General features: G+C 47.3%; 2 protein-coding genes across 3 annotated transcripts in view; both read left to right on the top strand.

Moving 5' to 3' along the window:
* The window catches only part of LOC110495916 (aryl hydrocarbon receptor), an 80,695-nt gene that overhangs the window by 31,310 nt on the left and 21,401 nt on the right, over nt 1–27,984 (top strand). For both annotated transcript variants that reach the window (XM_036952419.1, XM_036952418.1), the window contains 3 exons: nt 8,151–8,240; nt 10,508–10,631; nt 12,977–13,110. In XM_036952419.1, coding sequence (XP_036808314.1) covers nt 8,151–8,240; nt 10,508–10,631; nt 12,977–13,110 — 348 coding nt within the window. The remainder of the gene's footprint in view (nt 1–8,150; nt 8,241–10,507; nt 10,632–12,976; nt 13,111–27,984) is intronic.
* LOC110495915 (polyadenylate-binding protein 1-like) lies at nt 24,467–27,538 on the top strand. Its single transcript, XM_036952420.1, has one exon. It carries the CDS (start codon nt 24,832–24,834, stop codon nt 26,071–26,073), a length of 1,242 nt encoding a protein of 413 aa, XP_036808315.1. The 5' UTR covers nt 24,467–24,831; the 3' UTR covers nt 26,074–27,538.

The following is a 27,984-nucleotide window of genomic DNA, read 5'->3' as shown; positions in this document are numbered from 1 at the left end:
TGCCAGTGTTTGCCCTACCATACTGTGCCAGTGTTTGCCCTACCATACTGTGCCAGTGTTTGCCCTACCATACTGTGCCAGTGTTTGCCCTACCATACTGTGCCAGTGTTTGCCCTACCATACTGTGCCAGTGTTTGGCCTGCCATACTGGGCCAGTGTTTGCCCTACCATACTGTGCCAGTGTTTGCCCTACCATACTGTGCCAGTGTTTGCCCTACCATACTGTGCCAGTGTTTGCCCTACAATACGGTGCCAGTGTTTGCCCTACCATACTGTGCCAGTGTTTGCCCTACCATACTGTGCCAGTGTTTGCCCTACCATACTGTGCCAGTGTTTGCCCTACCATGCTGTGCCAGTGTTTGGCCTGCTATACTGTTCCAGTGTTTGCCCTACCATACTGTGCCAGTGTTTGCCCTACCATACTGTGCCAGTGTTTGCCCTACCATACTGTGCCAGTGTTTGGCCTGCCATACTGGGCCAGTGTTTGCCCTACCATACTGTGCCAGTGTTTGCCCTACCATACTGTGCCAGTGTTTGCCCTACCATACTGTGCCAGTGTTTGCCCTACAATACGGTGCCAGTGTTTGCCCTACCATACTGTGCCAGTGTTTGCCCTACCATATTGTGCCAGTGTTTGCCCTACCATACTGTGCCAGTGTTTGCCCTACCATACTGTGCCAGTGTTTGGTCTGCCATACTGTTCCAGTGTTTGCCCTACCATACTGTGCCAGTGTTTGCCCTACCATACTGTGCCAGTGTTTGGCCTGCCATACTGTTCCAGTGTTTGGCCTGCCATACTGTTCCAGTGCTTGCCCTACCATACTGTGCCAGTGTTTGCCCTACCATACTGTGCCAGTGTTTCCCCTATTATACTGTGCCAGTGTTTGCCCTACCATACTGTGCCAGTGTTTGCCCTACCATACTGTGCCAGTGTTTGGCCTACCATACTGTTCCAGTGTTTTCCTAACCATACTGTGCCAGTGTTTGCCCTACCATACTGTGCCAGTGTTTGCCCTACCATACTGTGCCAGTGCTTGCCCTACCATACTGTGCCAGTGTTTGCCCTACCATACTGTGCCAGTGTTTGCCCTACCATACTGTGCCAGTGTTTGCCCTACCATACTGTGCCAGTGTTTGGCCTGCCATACTGTGCCAGTGTTTGCCCTACCATACTGTGCCAGTGTTTTCCCTACCATACTGTGCCAGTGTTTGCCCTACCATACTGTGCCAGTGTTTGCCCTACCATACTGTGCCAGTGTTTGCCCTACCATACTGTGCCAGTGTTTGCCCTACCATACTGTGCCAGTGTTTGGCCTGCCATACTGTGCCAGTGTTTGCCCTGCCAGTCTGTGCCAGTGTTTGGCCTACCATACTGTTCCAGTGTTTGCCCTGCCAGTCTGTGCCAGTGTTTGGCCTGACATACTGTTCCAGTGTTTGCCCTGCCAGTATGTTCCAGTGTTTGCCCTACCATACTGTGCCAGTGTTTGCCCTACCATACTGTGCCAGTGTTTGCCCTACCATACTGTGCCAGTGTTTGCCCTACCATACTGTGCCAGTGTTTGGCCTGCCATACTGTTCCAGTGTTTGGCCTGCCGTACTGTTCCAGTGTTTGCCCTACCATACTGTGCCAGTGTTTGGCCTACCATACTGTGACATTGTTTGCCCTACCATACTGTGGCAGTGTTTGGCCTGCCATACTGTGCCAGTGTTTGGCCTGCCATACTGTTCCAGTGTTTGCCCTACCATACTGTGCCAGTGTTTGCCCTACCATACTGTGCCAGTGTTTGCCCTACCATACTGTGCCAGTGTTTCCCCTATTATACTGTGCCAGTGTTTGCCCTACAATACGGTGCCAGTGTTTGCCCTACCATACTGTGCCAATGTTTGCCCTACCATACTGTTCCAGTGTTTGCCCTACCATACTGTGCCAGTGTTTGCCCTACCATACTGTGCCAGTGTTTGGCCTACCATACTGTTCCAGTGTTTGCCCAACCATACTGTGCCAGTGTTTGCCCTACCATACTGTGCCAGTGTTTGCCCTACAATACGGTGCCAGTGTTTGCCCTACCATACTGTGCCAGTGTTTGCCCTACCATACTGTGCCAGTGTTTGCCCTACCATACTGTGCCAGTGTTTGCCCTACCATACTGTGCCTTGTGTTTGGCCTGCCATACTGTGCCAGTGTTTGCCCTACCATACTGTGCCAGTGTTTGCCCTACCATACTGTGCCAGTGTTTGCCCTACCATACTGTGCCAGTGTTTGCCCTACCATACTGTGCCAGTGTTTGCCCTACCATACTGTGCCAGTGTTTGCCCTACCATACTGTGCCAGTGTTTGCCCTACCATACTGTGCCAGTGTTTGCCCTACCATACTGTGCCAGTGTTTGCCCTACAATACGGTGCCAGTGTTTGCCCTACCATACTGTGCCAGTGTTTGCCCTACCATATTGTGCCAGTGTTTGCCCTACCATACTGTGCCAGTGTTTGCCCTACCATACTGTGCCAGTGTTTGGTCTGCCATACTGTTCCAGTGTTTGCCCTACCATACTGTGCCAGTGTTTGCCCTACCATACTGTGCCAGTGTTTGGCCTGCCATACTGTTCCAGTGTTTGGCCTGCCATACTGTTCCAGTGTTTGCCCTACCATACTGTGCCAGTGTTTGCCCTACCATATTGTGCCAGTGTTTCCCCTATTATACTGTGCCAGTGTTTGCCCTATTATACTGTGCCAGTGTTTGCCCTACAATACGGTGCCAGTGTTTGCCCTACCATACTGTGCCAGTGTTTGCCCTACCATACTGTGCCAGTGTTTGCCCTACCATACTGTGCCAGTGTTTGCCCTACCATACTGTGCCAGTGTTTGCCCTACCATACTGTTCCAGTGTTTTCCCAACCATACTGTGCCAGTGTTTGCCCTACCATACTGTGCCAGTGTTTGCCCTACCATACTGTGCCAGTGTTTGCCCTACCATACTGTGCCAGTGTTTGCCCTACCATACTGTGCCAGTGTTTGCCCTACCATACTGTGCCAGTGTTTGCCCTACCATACTGTGCCAGTGTTTGCCCTACCATACTGTGCCAGTGTTTGCCCTACCATACTGTGCCAGTGTTTGGCCTGCCATACTGTGCCAGTGTTTGCCCTACCATACTGTGCCAGTGTTTTCCCTACCATACTGTGCCAGTGTTTGCCCTACCATACTGTGCCAGTGTTTGCCCTACCATACTGTGCCAGTGTTTGCCCTACCATACTGTGCCAGTGTTTGCCCTACCATACTGTGCCAGTGTTTGGCCTGCCATACTGGGCCAGTGTTTGCCCTACCATACTGTGCCAGTGTTTGCCCTACCATACTGTGCCAGTGTTTGCCCTACCATACTGTGCCAGTGTTTGCCCTACAATACGGTGCCAGTGTTTGCCCTACCATACTGTGCCATTGTTTGTCCTACCATACTGTGCCAGTGTTTGCCCTACCATACTGTGCCAGTGTTTGCCCTACCATACTGTGCCAGTGTTTGGCCTGCCATACTGTTCCAGTGTTTGCCCTACCATACTGTGCCAGTGTTTGCCCTACCATACTGTGCCAGTGTTTGGCCTGCCATACTGTGCCAGTGTTTGGCCTGCCATACTGTTCCAGTGCTTGCCCTACCATACTGTGCCAGTGTTTGCCCTACCATACTGTGCCAGTGTTTTGCCTGCCATACTGTGCCAGTGTTTTGCCTGCCATACTGTGCCAGTGTTTGGCCTGCCTGTCTGTGCCAGTGTCTGGCCTGCCATACTGTGCCAGTGTTTGGCCTACCATACTGTTCCAGTGTTTGCCCTGCCAGTCTGTGCCAGTGTTTGGCCTATCATACTGTTCCAGTGTTTGCCCTGCCAGTCTGTGCCAGTGTTTGGCCTGACATACTGTTCCAGTGTTCGCCCTGCCAGTCTGTGCCAGTGTTTGGCCTACCATACAGTTCCAGTGTTTGCCCTGCCAGTCTGTTCCAGTGTTTGCCCTACCATACTGTGCCAGTGTTTGCCTTACCATACTGTGCCAGTGTTTGCCCTACCATACTGTTCCAGTGTTTGGCCTGCCAGTCTGTTCCAGTGTATGGCCTGCCAGTCTGTGCCAGAGTTTGCCCTGCCAGTCTGTGCCAGTGTTTGCCCTGCCAGTCTGTGCCAGTGTTTGCCCTACCATACTGTGCCAGTGTTTGCCCTACCATACTGTGCCAGTGTTTGCCCTACCATACTGTGCCAGTGTTTGGCCTGCCATACTGTTCCAGTGTTTGCCCTACCATACTGTGCCAGTGTTTGCCCTACCATACTGTGCCAGTGTTTGGCCTGCCATACTGTGCCAGTGTTTGGCCTGCCATACTGTTCCAGTGCTTGCCCTACCATACTGTGCCAGTGTTTGCCCTACCATACTGTGCCAGTGTTTGCCCTACCATACTGTGCCAGTGTTTGCCCTACCATACTGTGCCAGTGTTTTGCCTGCCATACTGTGCCAGTGTTTGGCCTGCCTGTCTGTGCCAGTGTTTGGCCTGCCATACTGTGCCAGTGTTTGGCCTACCATACTGTTCCAGTGTTTGCCCTGCCAGTCTGTGCCAGTGTTTGGCCTACCATACTTTTCCAGTGTTTGCCCTGCCAGTCTGTGCCCGTGTTTGGCCTGACATACTGTTCCAGTGTTTGCCCTGCCAGTCTGTGCCAGTGTTTGGCCTACCATACTGTTCCAGTGTTTGCCCTGCCAGTCTGTGCCAGTGTTTGGCCTACCATACAGTTCCAGTGTTTGCCCTGCCAGTCTGTTCCAGTGTTTGCCCTACCATACTGTGCCAGTGTTTGCCTTACCATACTGTGACATTGTTTGCCCTACCATACTGTGCCAGTGTTTGCCCTACCATACTGTGCCAGTGTTTGCCCTACCATCTTGTGCCAGTGTTTGTCCTGCCATACTGTGCCAGTGTTTGCCCTACCATACTGTGCCAGTGTTTTGCCTGCCATACTGTGCCAGTGTTTGGCCTGCCTGTCTGTGCCAGTGTTTGGCCTGCCATACTGTGCCAGTGTTTGGCCTACCATACTGTTCCAGTGTTTGCCCTGCCAGTCTGTGCCAGTGTTTGGCCTACCATACTGTTCCAGTGTTTGCCCTGCCAGTCTGTGCCCGTGTTTGGCCTGACATACTGTTCCAGTGTTTGCCCTGCCAGTCTGTGCCAGTGTTTGGCCTACCATACTGTTCCAGTGTTTGCCCTGCCAGTCTGTGCCAGTGTTTGGCCTACCATACAGTTCCAGTGTTTGCCCTGCCAGTCTGTTCCAGTGTTTGCCCTACCATACTGTGCCAGTGTTTGCCTTAGCATACTGTGACATTGTTTGCCCTACCATACTGTGCCAGTGTTTGCCCTACCATACTGTGCCAGTGTTTGCCCTACCATCTTGTGCCAGTGTTTGTCCTGCCATACTGTGCCAGTGTTTGCCCTACCATACTGTTCCAGTGTTTGGCCTGCCAGTCTGTTCCAGTGTTTGGCCTGCCAGTCTGTGCCAGTGTTTGCCCTGCCAGTCTGTGCCAGTGTTTGGCCTGCCAGTCTGTGCCAGTGTTTGGCCTGCCAGTCTGTGCCAGTGTTTGCCCTGCCAGTCTGTGCCAGTGTTTGCCCTGCCAGTCTGTGCCAGTTTTTGCCCTACCATACTGTTCCAGTGTTTGCCCTGCCAGTCTGTGCCAGTGTTTGCCCTACGGTGTTTGCCCTACCATACTCTTCCAGTGTTTGGCCTGCCAGTCTGTTCCAGTGTTTGCCCTGCCAGTCTGTTCCAGTGTTTGCCCTGCCAGTCTGTGCCAGTGTTTGCCCTGCCAGTCTGTGCCAGTGTTTGCCCTGCCAGTCTGTGCCAGTGTTTGCCCTGCCAGTCTGCGCCAGTGTTTGGCCTGCCAGTCTGTGCCAGTGTTTGCCCTGCCAGTCTGTGCCAGTGTTTGCCCTGCCAGTCTGTGCCAGTGTTTGCCCTGCCAGTCTGTGCCAGTGTTTGCCCTGCCAGTCTGTGCCAGTGTTTGCCCTACCATACTGTTCCAGTGTTTGGCCTGCCAGTCTGTTCCAGTGTTTGGCCTGCCAGTCTGTGCCAGTGTTTGCCCTGCCAGTCTGTGCCAGTGTTTGGCCTGCCAGTCTGTGCCAGTGTTTGGCCTGCCAGTCTGTGCCAGTGTTTGCCCTGCCAGTCTGTGCCAGTGTTTGCCCTGCCAGTCTGTGCCAGTGTTTGCCCTGCCAGTCTGTGCCAGTGTTTGCCCTGCCAGTCTGTGCCAGTGTTTGCTGTCACTCTGTCAGGGGGCATACATCCAGACCAGATGGCATACAGGCTGGGAAAACAAACAACTAGCTGTGCCATGTTGCAGACTGGAACAGGCTTGCTCTCTCTCCCTCTCTGATCTTTCAACCAGCCTCTTTTCCTCTATCCATTCCCCGTTCTCTCTATCATTCCTGTGTCCTGTTTTTTCTCTCTCAATCTCTCTCTCACTCCATCTCTCTCTTTTTCGTATCCCTCTCTCTTTCAATCTCCCTTCATCCTTCCTTCCTCTTTCGTGAGCTATTCTCTCTCTCCATTCCCAGTGCGCCTCTCACATCCCCTTGCCACTCTGTGTTTTGTTCTGTCTGCTGACGGCCGCTATAACTACAGCAGGCAGCGTTCTTTCATCCTGGACAAGTGCATGATGTCCACAGCCCCATGAAATATGAAAAATACATTTTTTATCAAGATTTTTGGTGACTGCCCAAGTTCCCCCCCCCCACCCCCCAGGGAGGGGGCTGTGTGGTCTTCAGCTAGACAGACTAATCTAAATATTTATACAGAGAGCCTGAACACCGCTCTGCTTTCTGAGTGTTTATGTACAATGTGGGGGCGTCGGGCCACGGAGATAGAACTAGGAAGTGGATGGCCCGGGGTGACAGTGGGGGTGGCAGCTTTCTGGGTATTTTTTGAGAGAGCGTAGGGCCTGCATAATAAAGAAGAAACTGTATGAGCCGGCAGCTACGAGGATCCTCGGGATCCCATGGATGTCAGGGTTTCAGACAGGACTAGGAGCCTTCAGGTTTAAAGACAGAAATAAAGGCAGGCCAGGACGAGCAGTTTGTGGCCCTTGAGTTCATTATAGCTTACCCAGACAAAAGCTAAGAAGTACTTTACACAACGCTAACTGGGGGAAATATGATATTGGGTCTGCCAGGTAGAATTTGAATCATATAGCTATTTACTTGCAAAAGGGATGGGAGTCATCCAACCTGATATTATCTGGGTTATGTTTCTCTGGGTGCCATCCGTGGAAAAAGGCAGATAATGACCCGTGTATGGTAGGCTATGAGGCTATAGTTTCCATCCACTGTAGATTGTGTAATGGGGCTCTCGTTGCTGACATGTTGGAAATGAATATGATGGGGTATTCGAGGATGTGAGTGTCAGGACAGCTGCCCTGTAGTGCCATCGGTTGGTTTAGGGAACGTGTACCCACGCACGTATACACACCTAGAGCGAACAGAGCGACGGAACGACTCCTTTGCCCCTGAGCATTGTGGGGGGGAGATGGAATAGCAAAGTGTGAGACACTCTGTATGGTTCTGTGACCTACACCCCCGCCCCCTCCCTTTCTCTCTCTCACCTCCCCCTCTTTCTCCCCTCCTCCCCATCTCCAGCCTGTCATTGTGTTCAGGTGACACGTCCTCAGAGTGGGGCGTCTTGCCTCTCCTCCTCCCCTCTCCTCCACTGCTCCTCTCCTCCCCCTCTCCTTCACAGCCTGAAGTGGTGTCATGCCCCTGTTTGCAGTTTCTCTTTTTGTCGCCCTCTGTTTCCCCCCTCTCTCAGTTGTGTCTGTCAGAATAGGCCAGGTTTGATAGGACCTCCCGTCCTCAGGAATCTGTCTTGAATGTCTGCACGCTGTAGTCTGTCCTGCTGTTTTATACATGCTTGGTGTTGGCATTGAAATACAAGACACACCAAATGGCACAAATGTATCACTAGAATATGGGTTGTCACTGTCTTCTCGTGATGGACACCGGACACAGTCATTCAGAAGCTGCTATTCATTTGTGTCAATCTCCTCTCTATCCTCTTTGTCAGGCCCCAAAATAATTGCACTCGCTAAACGTCTTTGATAGCAGTACGCAGTGAGGGACATTCCCTAACTTCCTGTCTGTTGTGACTTGTTCTCCCTCCTCAGGCCCTTAATGGTTTTGTCCTGGTCATCACTGCAGAGGGGGTCATATTCTACTCCTCTCACACCATTCAAGATTACCTGGGATTCCACCAAGTAAGTCTCTACTGCTGATCACAGGGCTCGCAGCCACTCAAACCCACTGGCACACGCACCACACACACCGTACATCATACACACACACACACTGCCGCTCAAACGCGCACGCACACACACACACACACACACACACACGCAGCACACACACCGTACATCATACACACACACATTGCCGTTCAAGCACACACGCACGCACACACACACACACACACACTGAGCAGAGAGAGGAGGATTGGGCCTGCCTACATAGCCACAGCATGGCACAGAGGGAGTCTGGAAGAGGTTAGCCTCGGCCAAGCCAGTTGGACTAGGCTTTACATGACTCTGCCCTCATTCTATTTACTATAGAACGACCCAGGGAGTGCTGGGACACGGACTGAAAACTATAGTCCTACTGGTTTTTGTGCCAAACCGGATCTAGCGCACCTGATTCTAATAATTATCTGGTTGATAAGCTGAATCATGTTAGTTACAACTGGGGTGGGAGTGAAAACCTACAGGAGGGTAGCTCTCCAGGAACAGGTTTGGGAGTGAAAACCTACAGGAGGGTAGCTCTCCAGGAACAGGTTTGGGAGTGAAAACCTACAGGAGGGTAGCTCTCTCTGCATCCTGCCCCTTCTTTGCCCCAACAGTTACAGCCAGAATGAGGGTGAACATAAATATGCTGCTGTACAGTGCCAACCTTCACCCAACACTGCCTTGTGTCCTTGCCTGCCCTTTTGCCCCACCTCCGCCCCCCTCCGTTCCCTAGTCTTGCCCACAATGCCCTCTGGTACCCAGCCCTGCTCTGTGCTAAGCGCTTTAGCTTGCTTGAGTCAGGATTTCCACTGGATAAGGGTTTGATAACCCCGTCCAGAGAGGTCAAACGCAGGTTAATTAGTTAATAGGAGCTGATCTATAGCATATTTAATCACAGACCTCGATAAGCATGCATAATGTCTGTCCTACGTTTCTTTAATTGAGTTAACCCCCAGCAGCTAATTAACTGCTCTCATAGCCTTATTTATTCAGGTTGGATCACCTTTTGATAACATCCATGCTTGCGTACACAGTTGGGTTAAGCTGTATTAGCAATTAATATCACCCGTTAAAGCTCTCTCTCTCTTTCCTTCTCTCTTTCCTTCTCTCTCTCTCGCTCCCTATTTCTCTCTTTCCTTCTCACTCTCTCTTTCCTTCTCTCTCTCTTTTTCCTTCTCTCTTTCATTCTCTCTCTCTCTTTCCTTCTCCCTTTCATTCTCTCTCTTTCCTTCTCCATTTCCTTCTCTCTCTCTCGCTCCGCATTTCTCTCTTTCCTTCTCTCTCTCTTTCCTTCTCTCTCTCTTTTTCCTTCTCTCTTTCATTCTCTCTCTCTCTTTCCTTCTCTCTTTCCTTCTCTCTCTCTCTCTTTCCTTCTCTCTCTCTTTTTCCTTCTCTCTCTTTCATTCTCTCTCTCTCTTTCCTTCTCTCTCTCCCTCTCTCTCTCCCTCTAGCACTCGCTTTCTTTCTCTCTGTGTTCATCAGTGGAGGCTGCTGAGGGGAGGATGGCTCATAATAATGGCTGGAAAGGAGCGAATGGAATGGCATCAAATGTATATGATTACCATTCCCTCAATTCCGCTCCAGCCATTACCACGCGCCCGTCCTCCCCAATTAAGATGCCACCAACCTCCTGTGGTGTTCATACTGCTGTAACTGCAAGCTGCTGTAGAATAAATGTTCCCACAATGTGAACCACACCTCTCAGGCCTTGTTTCATTTCAACAACCATCACTTCACATCTACAGTGCTAACTGAAATCCTTTTGGATGTGGCTGCCTGATGTGGAGCTGTGTGTATGGTAATGAGAGGTAGCACTGAGATGCTAGTGTGACACGGAACCTCGGGCTGTGCTGTGACCATGTCACCACTCTCTGTGTCCATGTCACCAACTCTCTTGAGGTGGTCCAGCTCATGCCCTAACCTTCCTCCTCACTGCAAGCCCACAAAACAAGGAGGTGTGTGTGTGTGTGTGTGTGTGTGTGTGTGTGTGTGTGTGTGTGTGTGTGTGTGTGTGTGTGTGTGTGTGTGTGTGTGTGTGTGTGTGTGTGTGTGTGTGTGTGTGTGTGTGTGTGTGTGTGTGTGTGTGTGTGTGTGTGTGTGTGTGTGCACATCATCCTACTGATTCTACAGGAGTGAACTCAGTTGTGTTTAGATCATTTTTCAGTAAGTCAGACAATAGTTCCCAGTCCTATGTGCTGGTGCACGTGACCTTTCTAAAGACCTCTCTCTTTCTCTCCTTGTTCCAGACAGACGTGATGCACCAGAGTGTGTTTGATCTGATCCATACTGAGGACCAGCAGGAGTTTAGGAGGAACCTCCACTGGGCTCTCAACCCCCCGGCCGTGCCCCAGCAGGTGGAGTCACCCCCAGGTCAGTCTTACTCTGCGTCTCACTGTCTATTCCGGGCCGACCCATTTTCACAAATCTGTCCCAAGCCAATGTGAGCCTTTCACATTACTAAACTAAACTAAAAAGAAACGTCCTCTCACTGTCAACTGCGTTTATTTTCAGCAAATTGAACATGTGTACTGTAAATATTTGTATGAACATAACAAGATTCAGCAACTGAGACATAAACTGACATGTGACTAACAGAAATTGAATAATGTGTCCCTGAACAAAGGGGGGGGGGGGGGGTCAAAATCAAAAGTAACAGTCAGTATCTGGTGTGGCCACCAGCTGCATTAAGTACTGCAGTGCATCTCCTCCTCATGGACTGCACCAGATTTGCCAGTTCTTGGTGTGAGACGTTACCCCTCTCTTCCACCAAGGCACCTGTAAGTTCCCGGACATTTCTGGGGGGAATGGCCCTAGCCCTCACCCTCCGATCCAACAAGTCCCAGACGTGCTTAATGGGATTGAGATCTGGGCTCTTCGCTGGCCATGGCAGAACACTGACATTCCTGTCTTGAAGGAAATCACGCACAGAACGAGCAGTATGGCTGGTGGCATTGTCATGCTAGAGGATCATGTCAGGATGAGCCTGCAGGAAGGGTACCACATGAGGGAAGAGGATGTCTTCCCTGCAACGCACAGCGTTGAGATTGCCTGCAATGACAACAAGCTCAGTCCGATGATGCTGTGACACACGGCCCCAGACCATGACGGAACCTCCACCTCCAAATCGATCCCGCTCCAGAGTACAGGCCTCGGTGTAACGCTCATTCCTTTGTCGATAAACGCGAATCCGACCATCACCCCTGGTGAGACAAAACCGCAACTCGTCAGTGAAGAGCACTTTTAGCCAGTCCTGTCTGGTCCAGCGACGGTGGGTTTGTGCCCCTAGGCGACGTTGTTAATGGTGATGTCTGGTTAGGACCTGCCTTACAACAGGCCTACAAGCCCTCAGTCCATCTCAGCCTATTGCGGACAGTCTGAGCACTGAGGGAGGAATTATGCATTCCTGGTGTAACTCGGGCAGTTGTTGTTGCCATCCTGTACCTGTCCCACAGGTGTGATGTTTGGATGTACCGATCCTGTGCGGGTGTTGTTACACGTGGTCTGCCACTGCGAGGACGATCAGCTGTCCATCCTGTCTCCCTGTAGCACCATCTTAGGTGTCTCACAGTACAGACATTGCAATTTATTGCCCTGGCCACATCTGCAGTCTCTTTGCAGCATGCCTAAGGCACGTTCACGCAGATGAGCAGGGACCCTGGGAGTCAGTAGAAAGGCCTCTTTAGTGTCCTAAGTTTTCATACCTGTGACCTTAATAGCCTACTGTCTGTAAGCTGTTAGTGTCTTAACGACCGTTCCACAGGTGCATGTACATTAATTGTTTGTGTTTCATTGAACAAGCATGGGAAACCGTGTTTAAACCATTTACATTGAAGATCTGTTAAAAGTGATTTGGATTTTTACGAATTATCTTTGAAAGACAGGGTCCTGAACAAGGGAGTTTAGCTAGCGAAGTATGTTTGATGCTTTGTTGCAAATGTACAGATGGCAATACATACAGTATATATGACATACTGAAATTGAACTTGTGGAAGGGGCTGAGGTGAACTACTAGCAGAACAAAAACAAAAGATAAAAAGAAACTGCTTTGTTTCAATGTGGTAGTTAGTTGTAGTGAAGTCGTTGTTTCACTTTAAAGTGACACATACGGTGACAGCATACACCACACTGGTTGACGTTTACTACTAGCAGAACAAAAAAAACATGAAAACATGATCAAACGAAGAACTGCAACGAGTCAGCCTGAAGTCACTCAGACCCAATGGGTTAGTCACTCAGACCCAATGACCCCAATTTCCCCAGCTGAGCTATGTAGAGAGAGGGAAGGAGATGAGAGAGAGAGAGAGGAGGAGAGGGAGAGAAAAAGAGCATGTAGAGAGAGAGAGAGAGTAGAGAAGATGGAGAGAGGGAGGTGATCTTTATCAGGCTCTCCATGACTTGCAGGGTAAATGTTAGAACACACACAGCCGTCTGTTTTAATCAGGCAGGGGGTTAGAGCTAGCTACCGTAGCGTTATCATGGTACTTTAGAACAGGGACGGAATGGAGAAGAGGGAGGGACAGACTGGAGCTACACACCCACACACACACACATAAGTGCACGCACACACAGGCACATACACACACTCACCAAACATAATGTAGGAGCATCTGGACCCTGTTAAACTCTGTTCAACAGCCATTTTAATAGACCAACAAATGAAGTAGGCATTGAATATAGTGATTTGACTTGGTCCTTGACCTGTTTCTATTCCTCAGATGGAAAGCCAGTCCCCAGCTCATCCCTGGTGACCTATAACCCCGATCAGCTGCCTCCAGAGAACTCCTCCTTCCTGGAGAGGAACTTCGTCTGTCGCTTCCGCTGTCTCCTTGACAATTCCTCTGGCTTCCTGGTTCGTAACCAATCATATTCCTCCTCTCTTAACCTCATCTGCACAGGAGTACTGGAGACTGACATGTCTCCTTTTAGGAATATTATTCTTGCAATGATGTTTGAGCTCTTGTTAGAGATTTGCCCTCCATTGAAGACAGCCATTGTTGGACTTATGGTCTGTGTATGCGTGGATATAAGGGAGAAGGCGTGTAAGTGTCTGTGTACGAGCGTCCTTACTTCCATGTGTACTGCATTTTTGCTTGCGTGCGTACGTCTACAAGTGTGTGTGTGTGTGTCAGATCACACCTCGAGACATCAGCTTTATTAGAAGAGAGTGTTCCTGTGACTGTGTCCCATGACTGTACTGAGGGAGGCTGAGCCATACAAGAACAAAGGACTGGGAATACCCAGACACTTCTAGTCTGGCCCCTGGCATGGGGTGTCCCGACTCCCGCCAGAGAGCCCCAGAGGCAGGCACTTTACAGTGCTACTGTACCACCTCCTCCCTTATCCCAGAGCTACCCTCCATTACTGACCCCTGAACTACTGAATCTCCCCTAACCCCCTATGCCCCCCCACAGATCCTCCCCCTGCAGAACTCTGAGCATTCTACTTTCCAGGGCTACCTCCCCCATTTAGACCCCTACCTCCCACTTCCTCTGCCCCCCCTCCTCCTCAGAAGCCCAGTGTAATGAGACCAAAGGATTCTATTTTCTCCCAGCTAGAAACTACAGGGCTCCCATTCACTTCTGACTCCTGCACCCTTACCTCCCCCTATCCTTCCTGGCCCTACCACCCCCTTTCTCCACTTCTCCGTCAGAAGCCCAACACTCTAAGGCCAAAGGATACTTTTTCCCCCCAGCTACAGTAGCTAGAGAGGCTATTAGCCTGGTCAGCGTGGTGTCGTACCACTTCAGACCACGGCGGGATCAGAAGCCACTACCCACCCTCAGTAATCCGTCTTAAAGAGCCACAGGGTCGTGGGGAAAAGGGCTTTAATCTGCCTTCCAGAGGAAGAGAGCACCCAGAGAGGAATTAGCTTAGTCAGAGTAGCTCGAGGACTCCCAAAGGGCTCAATCTTCTCCTCAGACCAAGGTTGTGCTGGATACCACAGGGACAGAGAGAGAGAGAGGACAGAGCCAGAGCACATTGACTGGGCTAGAACACAGTAACATAGAAGTAAATGTATTGCTGTAGGGGCCTACAGTATAGTCCACGTGCAGTTAGTATAGTATACTCAGAGAGCTGTGAGGGATATCAGCCTGTGCTTGCTGCATTTCAGAGCTCATGGTGGTGGCGTGGGTGTGTCATAGTGGGCCCTCCTGCCTGGTGAGCAGAAGGGGGAAGCCCCCTCCTCTCCTGCGCTCTTCCTAGACTCTCCGTCTCACCGGTACAGAACGTGACCAGAGTAGCGGGGGGCTGGTGGTAGGGGAAGGGAAGAGGAGAGTAAGATCGGGGTATTTCCCAACTCTGTGGAGGTCATTTGCGTGAGAGGTAAGCCCAGGGTCTGCCTCGGTCTAATTTCCATAGCATTGTTTTGGTAATCTTATTGCTATTTGAGGGTAGATTCTTGACATCATTGCACCTCACCTTATGCCCAGCAGGACCAATTAACAAGATTTTTTATTTTTTTATTTCACCTTTATTTAACCAGGTAGGCTAGTTGAGAACAAGTTCTCATTTACAACTGCGACCTGGCCAAGATAAAGCAAAGCAGTTCGACACATACAACAACACAGAGTTACACATGGAATAAACAAACATACAGTCAATAATACAGTAGAAAAAGTCTATATACATTGTGTGCCAATAAGGTAAGGGAGTCAATAAATAGGCCATGGTGGCGATGTAATTACAATATAGCAATTAAACACTGGAGTGATAGATGTGCAGAAGATGAATGTGCAAGTAGAGATACTAGGGTGCAAAGGAGCAAGATAAGTAAATAAATACAGAATGGGGATGAGGTAGTTGGATGGGCTAATTACAGACAGGCTATGTACAGGTGCAGTGATCTGTGAGCTGCTCTGACAGCTGGTGCTTAAAGTTAGTGAGGGAGATATGATTTTTGCAGTTCGTCAATTGGCAGCAGAGAACTGGAAGGAAAGGCGGCCAAAAGAGGAATTGGCTTTGGGGGTGACCAGTGAAATATACCTGCTGGAGCGCGCGCTGCGGGTGGGTGCTGCTATGGTGACCAGTGAGCTGAGATAAGGCGGGGCTTTACCTAGCAGAGACTTGTCGATGACTTGGAGCCAGTGGGTTTGTCAACGTGTATGAAGCGAGGGCCAGCCAACCAGAGCGTACAGGTTGCAGTGGTGGGTAGTATATGGGGCTTTGGTGACAAAACGGATGGCACTGTGATAGACTGCATCCAATTTGTTGAGTAGAGTGTTGGAGGCTATTTTGTAAATGACATTGCCGAAGTCGAGGATCGGTAGGATGGTCAGTTTTACGAGGGTATGTTTGGCAGCATGAGTGAAGGAGGCTTTGTTGCAAAATAGGAAGCCGATTCTAGATTTAATTTTGGATTGGAGATGCTTAATGTGATTCTGGAAGGAGAGTTTACAGTCTAACCTACAGTGGGGAGAACAAGTATTTGAAACACTGCCGATTTTGCAGGTTTTCCTATTTACATGTCTGTAAATTTTATCATAGGTACACTTCAACTGTGAGAGACGGAATCTCGAACAAAAATCCAGAAAATCACATTGTATAATTAATTTATTTATTTATTTATTTATGAATTTTTTACCCCTTTTTCTCCCCAATTTCGTGGTATCCAATTGTTGTAGTAGCTACTATCATTGCTACAACTCCCGTACGGGCTCGGGAGAGACGAAGGCTGAATGTTAAGTAATTAATTTGCATTTTATTGCATGACATAAGTATTTGATCACCTACCAACCAGTAAGAATTCCGGCTCTCACAGTCCTGTTAGTTTTTCTTTAAGAAGCCCTCCTGTTCTCCACTCATTACCTGTATTAACTGCACCTGTTTGAACTTGTTACCTGTATACAAGACACCTGTCCACACACTCAATCAAACAGACTCCAACCTCTCCACAATGACCAAAACCAGAGAGGGTGTAAGGACATCAGGGATAAAATTGTAGACCTGCACAAGACTGGGATGGGCTACAGGACAATAGGCAAGCAGCTTGGTGGCAACAACAACTATTGGCGCAATTATTAGAAAATGGTAGAAGTTCAAGATGACGGTCAATCACCCTCTGTCTGGGGCTCCATGCATGATCTCACCTCGTGGGGCATCAATGATCATGAGGAAGGTGAGGGATCAGCCCAGAACTACACGGCAGGACCTGGTCAATGACCTGAAGAGAGCTGGGACCACAGACTCAAAGAAAACCATTAGTAACACACTACGCCGTCATGGATTAAAATCCTGCTCAAGCAGGAGGTCCCCCTGCTCAAGCCAGCGCATGTCCAGGCCCGTCTGAAGTTTGCCAATGACCATCTGGATGATCCAGAGGAGGAATGGGAGAAGGTCATGTGGTGTGATGAGACAAAAATATAACTTTTTGGTCTAAACTCCACTCGCCGTGTTTGGAGTAAGAAGAAGGATGAGTACAACCCCAAGAACACCATCCCAACCGTGAAGCATGGAGGTGGAAACATCATTCTTTGGGGGTGCTTTTCTGCAAAGGGGACAGGACGACTGCACCGTATTGAGGGGAGGATGGATGGGGCCATGTATCGCGAGATCTTGGCCAACAACCTCCTTCCCTCAGTAAGAGCATTGAAGATGGGTCGTGGCTGGTTCTTCCAGCATGACAACGACCCGAAACACACAGCCAGGGCAACTAAGGAGTGGCTCCGTAAGAAGCATCTCAAGGTCCTGGAGTGGCCTAGCCAGTCTCCAGACCTGAACCCAATAGAAAATCTTTGGAGGGAGCTGAAAGTCTGTATTGCCCAGCGACAGCCCCGAAACCTGAAGGATCTGGAGAAGGTCTGTATGAAGGAGTGGGCCAAAATCCCTGCTGCAGTGTGTGTAAACCTGGTCAAGAACTACAGGAAACGTATGATCCCTGTAATTGCAAACAAAGGTTTCTGTACCAAATATTAAGTGCTGCTTTTCTGATGTATCAAATACTTATGTCATGCAATAAAATGCTAATTAATTACTTAAAAATCATACAATGTGATTTTCTGGATTTTTAGATTCTGTCTCACAGTTGAAGTGTACCTATGATTAAAAAAAAATACAGACCTCTACATGCTTTGTAAGTAGGAAAACCTGCAAAATCGGCAGTGTATCAAATACTTGATCTCCCCACTGTAGGTATTTGTAGTTGTCCATTCTAAGTCAGAACCGTCCAGAGTAGTGATGCTGGACGTGTGGGCAGGTGCGGGCAGCGATCGGTTGAAGAGCATGCATTTAGTTTTACTTGCAGTTGGAGGCCACGGAAGGAGAGTTGTATGGCATTGAAGCTCATCTGGAGGTTAGTTAACACAGTGTCCAAAGAAGGGCCAGAAGTGTACATAATGGTGTCGTCTATGTAGAGGTGGATCAGAGAATCACCAGCAGCAAGAGCGACATCATTGATGTATACAGAGAAGAGAGTCGGCCCGAGAATTGAAACCTGTGGCACCCCCATAGAAACTGCCAGAGGTCCTGACAACAGGCCCTCCAATTTGACACACTGAACTCTATCAGAGAAGTAGTTGGGGAACCAGGCGAGGCAGTCATTTAAGAAACCAAGGCTGTTGAGTCTGCCGATAAGAATGTGGTGATTGACAGAGTCAAAAGCTTTGGCCAGGTCGATGAATACAGCTGCACAGTATTGTCTCCTATCAATGGCAGTTATGATATCGTTTAGGACCTTGAGCATGGCCGAGGTGCACCCATGACCAGCTCTGAAACCAGATTACATAGCGGAGAAGGTACACTGTGATTGGAAATGGTCGGTAATCTGTTTGTTAACTTGGCTTTCGAAAACCTTAAAAAATCAGGGTAGGATAGATATAGGTCTGTAGCAGTTTGGGTGTAGAGTGTCTCCCCCTTTGAAGAGGGGGATGACCGCGGCAGCTTTCCAATCTTTGGGAATCTCAGACGAAAGAGAGGTTGAACAGGCTAGTAATTGGGGTTGCAACAATTTCGGCAGATAATTTTAGAGAGCGAGGTTCCAGATTGTCTAGCCCGGCTGATTTGTAGGGGTCCAGATTTTGCAGCTCTTTCAGAACATCAGCTATCTGGATTTGGGTGAAGGAGAAATGGGGGAGGCTTGGGTGAGTTGCTGTGGGGGTACAGGGCTGTTAACCGGGGTAGGGGAAGCCAGGTGGAAAGCATGGCCAGCCGTAGAAAAATGCTTATTGAAATTCTCAATTATAGTGGATTTATCGGTGGTGACAGTGTTTCCTAGCCTCAGTGCAGTGGGCAGCTGGGAGGAGGTGCTCTTGGGAGGAGAGAGCCATAAGACCCACCACACCATACTGACCTCGCATGAGAGGATACATGCCGAGAGGAGAAGAGGAGGAGAAGTCGGAAAAAGGAGAGCAGAGGAGGGGTGGAGAGAGTTAGGGAGAGGTTAGTTGAGATGAGGAGAAGGGAGGACGAGGCCCAACTTAAACTCATCGATCAGAAGAAAGAAATGAATTCCACCATTTACCTCTCTCATAAACTTTGTGTACTATTTTTATCTCATCTTCGAATTGTTGACGTAATCACTCCAGAGGACTCAGAGCGGAGAACAAAGTATCCAGTTACATTACAGTACTTTGGTGTGTTTTATCCCTTCCTTGCATGTTCTCTAATCTTCAATGACTTCCGTCTCCCCTGAAGGCCCCCTCAGCCTTGTACAATGGTGTGTCCCAAAGGACACCCTAATTTCCTATATAGTGCACAACTTGACCAGAGCCGTATAAACCCTTGTCAAAATCAGTGTGCTAAATTGGGAATAGGGTGCCATTTAGGACGCAGCCCAAGTCTCATCTGGTGTCATCAATTCCATCCTAAACATCATTCTCCTATTATATGATGGTTATTACATACAGTATGGTGCATTGTATCTGACTCTCGTAGGAGAATAATGAACAAGTTAATTGAATAATTTTGCTTTTCCTCATTTTGCTGAAGTACTGGGAACTCTAATTACATTTTCCCTCGAGCATTCAACTGTTATAGAAAGTAAAAGAGATGTCCATTAATCCATTAATGTTAATGTTTCATTTGTTCCATTCTTGTTTTCATATGGGAAAATATTCAACATGACATTGTTGATTATAGTAATGCCTATCGTCTAGATCCTTGCACGGTTTTTGTTGCTGTTAGAATCCATCAACTAGTAGGCCATGAAATCTTAAGAGGCTTCCGTTTGGCTCAGGAAAAAAGCTATTTCTTCCTGTGAGAATGTCTTGCGTCGACATTCAGTCATGTGCAATGTTATCTGAATAAAGATTGCACTGGAGACTGACTTTGAGCAGGAGACACATCCCGTCAATATTCCAGTAGGAGATTCAAGCTGTCACACAAATGAAGCTCAAAGAATTCTGCTTTTGCTGGTTTGACAGTTGCATGTCCCAGTGAATTGGCACACATACAGTAGTTTAATTAGTTCATCCTGGTCGTCTGTACTGTAGTCTCTCTTTGACACACTGTTAGCTGACCAGCGTATGCAATATTTGTTTCTGGTTCCATGATCATTTGTAACCTAGAGTAGCAAGTCCAGACCTTCTTTAAATAAACAAAAAGGTATGTTCCCCAACCAGAACCAAATATTGCGTGCTGGCCGTGTAAACGAGAGACTAGGTCATTTGTACTGCTCTAGTAGCGTTCTATTCAACTACAGCCCTTCATTACATAAACAGAAGGTCCAGTATGTTCCTAACCTGAAGGTCCAGTATGTTCCTAACCTGAAGGTCCAGTATGTTCCTAACCTGAAGGTCCAGTATGTTCCTAACCTGAAGGTCCAGTATGTTCCTAACCTGAAGGTCCAGTATGTTCCTAACCTGAAGGTCCAGTAAGTTCCTAACCTGAAGGTCCAGTAAGTTCCTAACCTGAAGGTCCAGTATGTTCCTAACCTGAAGGTCCAGTATGTTCCTAACCTGAAGGTCCAGTATGTTCCCAACCTGAAGGTCCAGTATGTTCCTAACCTGAAGGTCCAGTATGTTCCTAACCTGAAGGTCCAGTAAGTTCCTAAACTGAAGGTCCAGTAAGTTCCTAACCTGAAGGTCCAGTAAGTTCCTAACCTGAAGGTCCAGTATGTTCCTAACCGGAAGGTCCAGTATGTTCCTAACCGGAAGGTCCAGTATGTTCCTAACCAGAAGGTCCAGTATGTTCCTAACCTGAAGATCCAGTATGTTCCTAACCTGAAGGTCCAGTAAGCTCCTAACGTGAAGGTCCAGTAAGCTCCTAACTTGAAGGTCCAGTAAGTTCCTAACCTGAAGGTCCAGTAAGTTCCTAACCTGAAGGTCCAGTAAGTTCCTAACCTGAAGGTCCAGTAAGTTCCTAACCTGAAGGTCCAGTATGTTCCTAACCTGAAGGTCCAGTATGTTCCTAACCTGAAGGTCCAGTAAGTTCCTAACCTGAAGGTCCAGTAAGTTCCTAACCTGAAGGTCCAGTAAGTTCCTAACCTGAAGGTCCAGTAAGTTCCTAACCTGAAGGTCCAGTATGTTCCTAACCTGAAGGTCCAGTAAGCTCCTAACCTGAAGGTCCAGTAAGCTCCTAACCTGAAGGTCCAGTAAACTCCTAACCTGAAGGTCCAGTAAGTTCCTAACCTGAAGGTCCAGTAAGTTCCTAACCTGAAGGTCCAGTAAGTTCCTAACCTGAAGGTCCAGTAAGTTCCTAACCTGAAGGTCCAGTATGTTCCTAACCTGAAGGTCCAGTAAGTTCCTAACCTGAAGGTCCAGTAAGCTCCTAACTTGAAGGTCCAGTAAGCTCCTAACCTGAAGGTCCAGTAAGCTCCTAACCTGAAGGTCCAGTAAACTCCTAACCTGAAGGTCCAGTAAGTTCCTAACCTGAAGGTCCAGTAAGTTCCTAACCTGAAGGTCCAGTAAGTTCCTAACCTGAAGGTCCAGTAAGTTCCTAACCTGAAGGTCCAGTAAGTTCCTAACCTGAAGGTCCAGTAAGTTCCTAACCTGAAGGTCCAGTATGTTCCTAACCTGAAGGTCCAGTAAGTTCCTAACCTGAAGGTCCAGTAAGCTCCTAACCTGAAGGTCCAGTAAGCTCCTAACCTGAAGGTCCAGTAAGCTCCTAACCTGAAGGTCCAGTAAACTCCTAACCTGAAGGTCCAGTAAGTTCCTAACCTGAAGGTCCAGTAAGTTCCTAACCTGAAGGTCCAGTAAGTTCCTAACCTGAAGGTCCAGTAAGTTCCTAACCTGAAGGTCCAGTAAATTCCTAACCTGAAGGTCCAGTAAGTTCCTAACCTGAAGGTCCAGTAAGTTCCTAACCTGAAGGTCCAGTATGTTCCTAACCTAAAGCTTAAGCAGAAATTCACAGGACAGGCGTGAACTCAAAAATACCGTCCCAGTGCACCTAGTGCACCTCAACTCCTGGTATTTACCCAAAGCCAATTAGCTCTAAGTATTGATGTTTTAACAGGGACAGAAGAAGTTCCCTTTCATTAGCTCCATGGCACTCATCACTGTCAGGAGAGGGACTGATGTGTTGCCATGGAATCACACCACAGCGAAGGAACAGAACATAACATGGCTCTCGAAGTATCTTCTCCGATCTGTCCTGTCCTGTCATGTCACGCAAAGAACTCAGAGCGAGCCTGACACTGACATGTCGTGCACGTCATATGTCGGTTACTTACTGTGAATGTAAATAAGTATTTCTGCCCCTCCAGCGAACCGTGTGACCTGTGTGCCCTGCTGTTCTGTGTTGTTTCTCATCAAGGTGTACCACGTGATGGAGATAGATGGATGGTTCTACTGTAGTGTAGTGTGTGTATGTGCGTGTGTGTTTAATGTAGTGCAATGTAATATAGTTCTACACTGTCCCTCTGGGGCTCTGACAGGCAGGGGAGGAGGGTCTGAATGTTTTAACAGTCCAAAAGCCACATGCAAAGGCTTCCCTGGCTTTTCTAATTAGCAATTTGATGAGCAGGGTTATGGCCTGCTAGGTTATCGCTGGGGATGACAGGGCATCTTGGATGTTTACAGTGTGATCGAATGGCCAGAGAGACAGGCTCAAAGACAGGCTCAGCCGTTAAGACTGGTCTCTCTCTCTCCATCTTCCTCTCGCTCTCTCTGTCTTTGTCGCTCTCTTTCTTCTTTCCAGGGGTGACTGTTGTAAATAACTCTTGATTGCGTGCGACAGGGAGAAAACGAAACAGGCACTCTGAGTGGAGTAGGGAGAAGACAACACGTGATATCATTTTCATTGTCACAGCGGCAGCAGAGGAATGTGTCATGCAGTTGAATGGGAGAGTCCTAGTCTCTCTCTAGTCTAGACTGCTGTGGTTGGCTAAGGGAGATTGTTTGAAGCATTCACTCTCTCCTGACACTCCTCGGCTCTCATACAAATGAATAACATCCTCTCTGTAGTATACAAACAGAGATATAGCAAACCTGACTGACACAGAGCTCTTATTACATTTTTAAACGGTTCAGTTTTACAGGGGTATTGTTCATTCAACCTCTCACTAAAGGTGCAATGACTGTGAAACAAAAGCTATTCCTCTAACCTGAGTGTGTGGTTTCTGTCTCTGTCCGATTTGAGTATAAAAATCATTCCAACCTACTATTTACCATTTTATTATTTGTGTTTTATCCATTGATAAAGAGAACATGCTTAGGGTTTGCCATGTGTATCCTGCGTTGGAGTTATTATAGTCATTTAGATCTTTAGTTGAAGTCGGAAGTTTACATACACCTAAGCCAAATACATTTAAACTCAGTTTTTCACAATTCCTGACATTTAATCCTCGTAAACATTCCCTGACTTAGGTCAGTTAGGATCACCACTTTTTTTTAAGAATGTGAAATGTCAGAATAATATTAGAGAGAATGATTTATTTCAGCTTTTATTTCTTTAATCACATTCCCAGTGGGTCAGAAGTTTACATACACTCAATTAGTATTTGGTAGCATTGCCTTTAAATTATTTAACTTGGGTCAAATGTTTCGAGTAGCCTTCCACAAGCCTCCCACAATAAGTTCGGTGAATTTTGGCCCATTCATACTGACAAAGCTGGTATAACTGAGTCAGGTTTGTAGGCATCCTTGCTCGCATGCGCTATTTCAGTTTTGCCCATACATTTTCTATAAGATTGAGGTCAGGGCTTTGTGATGGCCACTCCAATACCTTGACTTTGTTGTCCTTATGCCATTTTGCCACATCTTTGGAAGTATGCTTGTGGTCATTGTCTATTTGGAAGACCCATTTGCAACCAAGCTTTAACTTGATTGAAGACTGATTGTCTTGTTATGTTGCTTAAATATATAAAAATAATTTTCCCTTCTCAAGTTCCATCGATTTTGTGAAGTGCACTAGTCCCTCCTGCAGCAAAGCACCCCCACAACATGATGCTGCCACCCCTGTGAATTCACGGTTGGGATGGTGTTCTTCGGCTTGCAAGTCTCCCCGTTTTTCCTCCAAACATAACGATGGGAATTATGGCCAAACAGTTCTATTTTTGTTTCATCAGACCAGAGGACATTTCTCCAAAAAGTACGATCTTTGTCCCCATGTGCAGTTGCAAACCATAGTCTGGCTTTTTTTATGGCATTTTTGGAGCAGTGGCTTCTTCCTTGCTGAGCTGCCTTTCAGGTTATGTTGATATAGGACTCATTTTACTGTAAATATATATACTTTTGTACCTGTTTCCTCCAGCATCTTCACAAGGTCCTTTGCTGTTGTTCTGGGATTGATTTGCACTTTTCGCACCAAAGTATGTTCATTTCTAAGAGACAGAATACGTCTCCTTCCTGAGCGGTATGACGGCTGCGTGGCCGTCATAGTGTTTATACTTGCTTACTATTGTTTGTACAGATGAACTTGGTACTTTCAGGCATTTGGAAATTGCTCCGAAGGATGAAGCAGACTTGTAGAGGTCTAGAATAAAATGTTACTCATGTCCAAGTTGGATATATGATACAGAGGTCTTGGCTGATTTCTTTTGAGGTTCCCATGATGTCAAGCAAAAAGTCACTGAGTTTGAAGGTAGGCCTTGAAATACATCCACAGGTACACCACCAATTGACTGAAATTATGTCAATTAGCCTATCAGAAGCTTCTAAACCATGACATAATTTTCTGGAATTTTCCAAGCTGTTTAAAGGCACAGTCAACTTAGTGTATGTACACTTCTGAACCACTGGAATTGTGATAGTGAAATAATCTGTCTGTAAATAATTGTTAGAAAAATTACTTATGTCATGCACAAAGTAGATGTCCTAACCGACTTACCAAAACTATAGTTTGTTAACAAGAAAAACAAGTTTTAATGACTCCAACCTAAGTGTATGTTAACTTCCGATTTCAACTGTATCTCTCTCTCTGACTTCCCAAACTGTTAAAAAATAAAGATTGGGTTAAATTTATTTATGTGTTCAAATTGTAAATATTTCTGTTTGCTATCTAAATCATGTTAACTACATGACTATGATGCAATTAAGAAAAGATGGAACATCAGAATTGCATTTCACGCTACATCACTTATGACATCACAAATGAGTTAGTTCCGGGAATTTAAGTACATGACAGCTGTTCATTCACCTGTCATTCTGTGTTCTTGAGCTAGCTTCAATACGTGGGAATTAGGTCCAAAATCTCCAAAATGAATTCTTTGTATGTTGGTGACCTCCACCAAAATGTCACCGAGGCAGACCTAAACGAGATGTTTAGTGAGGCTGGACCAATCTTTTCTGTTCGTGTATGTAGGGATCGGGATACACATCGTTCCCTCGGGTACGCCTACGTTAACTTTTATCAGCAAGACGATGCTGATCGTGCCCTGCTCATGTTCAGCAATGATGTGCTTGAAGGAAGATATCTGCGCATCATGAGGTCTGATCCTGACTGTACCCTGAGGAAGAGTGGGGTGGGAAACATCTTAATCAAGAACCTGGACAAGAAGTCTATAACAAACAAAAACCTGTACGAGACCTTCTCAGCATTTGGAGACATCTACTCTAGCAAGGTAGTTTGTGACGAGAATGGCCATTCCAAAGGTTATGGTTATATTCAGTACAAGACCCAGGAGGCTGCTGATAGAGCCATCGAGAAATTAAATGGCATGTTAATGGATAACGAAAAAGTGTTTATCGAGCACTTTAAGTCACGCAAAGAGCGAGAGGAGGTGCTTGGAGCCAAGGCCAGAGAGTTCAACAACGTGTTTGTCAAGAACCTTGGCAGAGATATGAACGATGAAAAACTGATTGAGCTTTTTGGAAAATATGGACCAACCGTTAGTGTCAAGGTTATGAAAGACGATAACGGGAAGTCGTGTGGGTTCGGTTTTGTTTGCTTCGAGAGGCATGAGGATGCACAGAGAGCCGTGAACGAGATGAACAGGAAGGAGCTAAACGGGAGGCTGATATATGTAGGCCGCGCACAGAAGAAAGCCGAGCGCCAGACGTTGCTGAAACTCAAGTTTGGGCAGAAGAAGCCTGACCCCAAGGCCAAATACAGAGGTGTAAATCTCTTTGTAAAGAACCTGGATGATGCCTTTGATGATCACCGTTTAAGGAAGGAGTTTTCTGCATTCGGAACAATCATCAGCGCCAAGGTGATGACGGAGAGCGGGTGCAGCAAAGGCTTTGGCTTTGTTTCCCTCTCCTCCCCAGAGGAGGCCACCAAGGCTGTGACGGAGATGAATGGCCGTATTGTGGGAACCAAGCCGCTTTACGTGGCCCTGGCTCAGAGCAAGGAACAGCGGCAACAATACCTGGCAGACCGGTACAAGCAGAGGATGGTCAGTGTCATGGCAGTGCCCAACCCCATCATCAACTCCTACCAGCCTCCTATTCCACAGGTAAATCCATGCAGAAAATCATATATCCAACTTGGACATGAGTAATGAACATTTTATTGAGAAATGCTAACTTCGAATTCCATATAGCCTTTTACTCCAATGTGCACATTCCACAGGCCCAGTCCCATGCAGCTGCCTACTACTTCAGCAACCAACTGGTTCAGCTGAGTTCCAGCCCTGGCATGATGACCGTTGAGCGGATAGCAACTCAGGCCTTGGGCCAGCGCCCACATCATCCTGCCAGTGCAGATGCAGCCACTGCCATGAGCAAGCCTCAGTACAAGTATATGTGATATAATTAAATGTGCCTTTAATAAATACATAAGTACAGTAACATAAAGTGTACCAGCAATCAATATGCTCATCATTCATGTGTGAGCTGTGAGCTGTATTGATGTCTAAGCAGTTTGATTGTTGATGTTTAGGTATTCCTATATGTGGAACATACAGCCAGCTTCTCATTCATGAACAAACGTGACTGAAGCAAGCTTGGTTGTGCTCGTGAATAATTTCTCATATTTTCTCCCTTTCAGGAATTCAACATTCGCAGCTGGCGATGGCTTATGCAATAACTCTCTGCTCCCCACGGCAGTCCATATTAAAGTCCAGGAGCCTCACCAAACTAAAGCCGGACAGAAATCTGTCCCAAACACTGGAGCTTGAAGCCAAGAGAGGAACAGGGTCCTTCAAACTTCCTTTACAGAAGAAGAAAGAAAAATTTAAACAAAATTATATTTTACAGTAAAGGCCCAGTGCAGTCAAAATTATGTTTCCTGTGTTTTGTGTCATATAACAGCTGATGAAACTAAGACTGTAAAAGTATGAAATATATTTAGCAGTGTTATTTCCTAATAGTTGCTGGTTAAAAATACAATCTACACAGGACCTTGTAATCAGCAAGTTTTGTATGGGTGGAGTTGTAGCCTGCCTGGTGACATCACCAGGCTGCATAAGTTAGTATACCAATAACAAAGAGAGTTCCAAACCTAGCTAGTTTTCAGGTTACATATCACTCCCACTAAGCCCCTCCAATTAGGTCCCTCACTCAGACCACTCCCAGACAGTCCCAAAAAAAGCTATTTTGGATTATTTTTGACAATTTTATTGGAAAACTGTTACAGTAAGGTTTAATTGTCACGCAGAAATGATTTAATATTAAGATGAAAACGGCTGCATATGGACAACAAAAAAAATCATGTCATAAGATAAGCTAGACCTTGAAAGACACAAGGGTCATTTTAGGTCTGGAAAAAATGTGAATATGAGTTTCCTTTGTTTGACTTTTTTTTTTACTGTGTTTGTGTGTAGCAGACATGAGTCGTGCTCATGGTTGATCATGGTCTCGTGATGGGGAAGCCATGCCTGCGACTTGGCTAAAGGGAGTTTCCTCTTGGTCTAATGGATATGATGGTGTTGTTGCTCAGCACCCTGTAGACACTTGTGTACTCCATGCCCATGTTCTCCACCAGCTTACAGCACCGCTCCACGATCAGAGGGACAAACTGGGGGAGAAGGGAGAGAAGGGGGAGGGAGGGAGAGTGGAAGAGGGACAGTGACTTAAGGGATGGAAAGTTGCCAAAACACTGTTCTTCAAAACGCACACTGTGTTTTGATCCATCAGTGCGTCTCCCTCCAGGATGCAACAAATCTCGGCACATCTTAAAGGCCATCAATGGGACGACAGGCCTAAATACTGCGCAGTACATCCATGTCTTACAGTAGCTGCACCGCTCTACACCAGACCTGGGTTCAATTAGTATCCATTTTCTTTCAAATACTTTCATCTTTTCGATTTCCTCTGTCTGTGGTGTCAGATGGGCAGGGTTTACACTTTGCACTTTTGAAACTATTCCATTGGTACCAGACAAGCTCAGTCAAGTGCACAAATACTAGTACTATTTACATAAAATAAAATATTAGTATTATTTTAATACTAGTAATACAATAGTATACTTT

This window comes from Oncorhynchus mykiss, chromosome 18, assembly GCF_013265735.2.
Source record: "Oncorhynchus mykiss isolate Arlee chromosome 18, USDA_OmykA_1.1, whole genome shotgun sequence".
In the NCBI taxonomy this organism is placed as follows: Eukaryota; Metazoa; Chordata; class Actinopteri; order Salmoniformes; family Salmonidae; genus Oncorhynchus; species Oncorhynchus mykiss.
This window is presented reverse-complemented; position numbering and strand designations above follow the sequence as displayed.

What these genes read in the sequence shown, in the direction of transcription:
- LOC110495915 (XM_036952420.1), top strand. Translation starts at nt 24,832, where the DNA reads ATGAATTCTTTGTATGTTGGTGACCTCCACCAAAATGTCACCGAGGCA.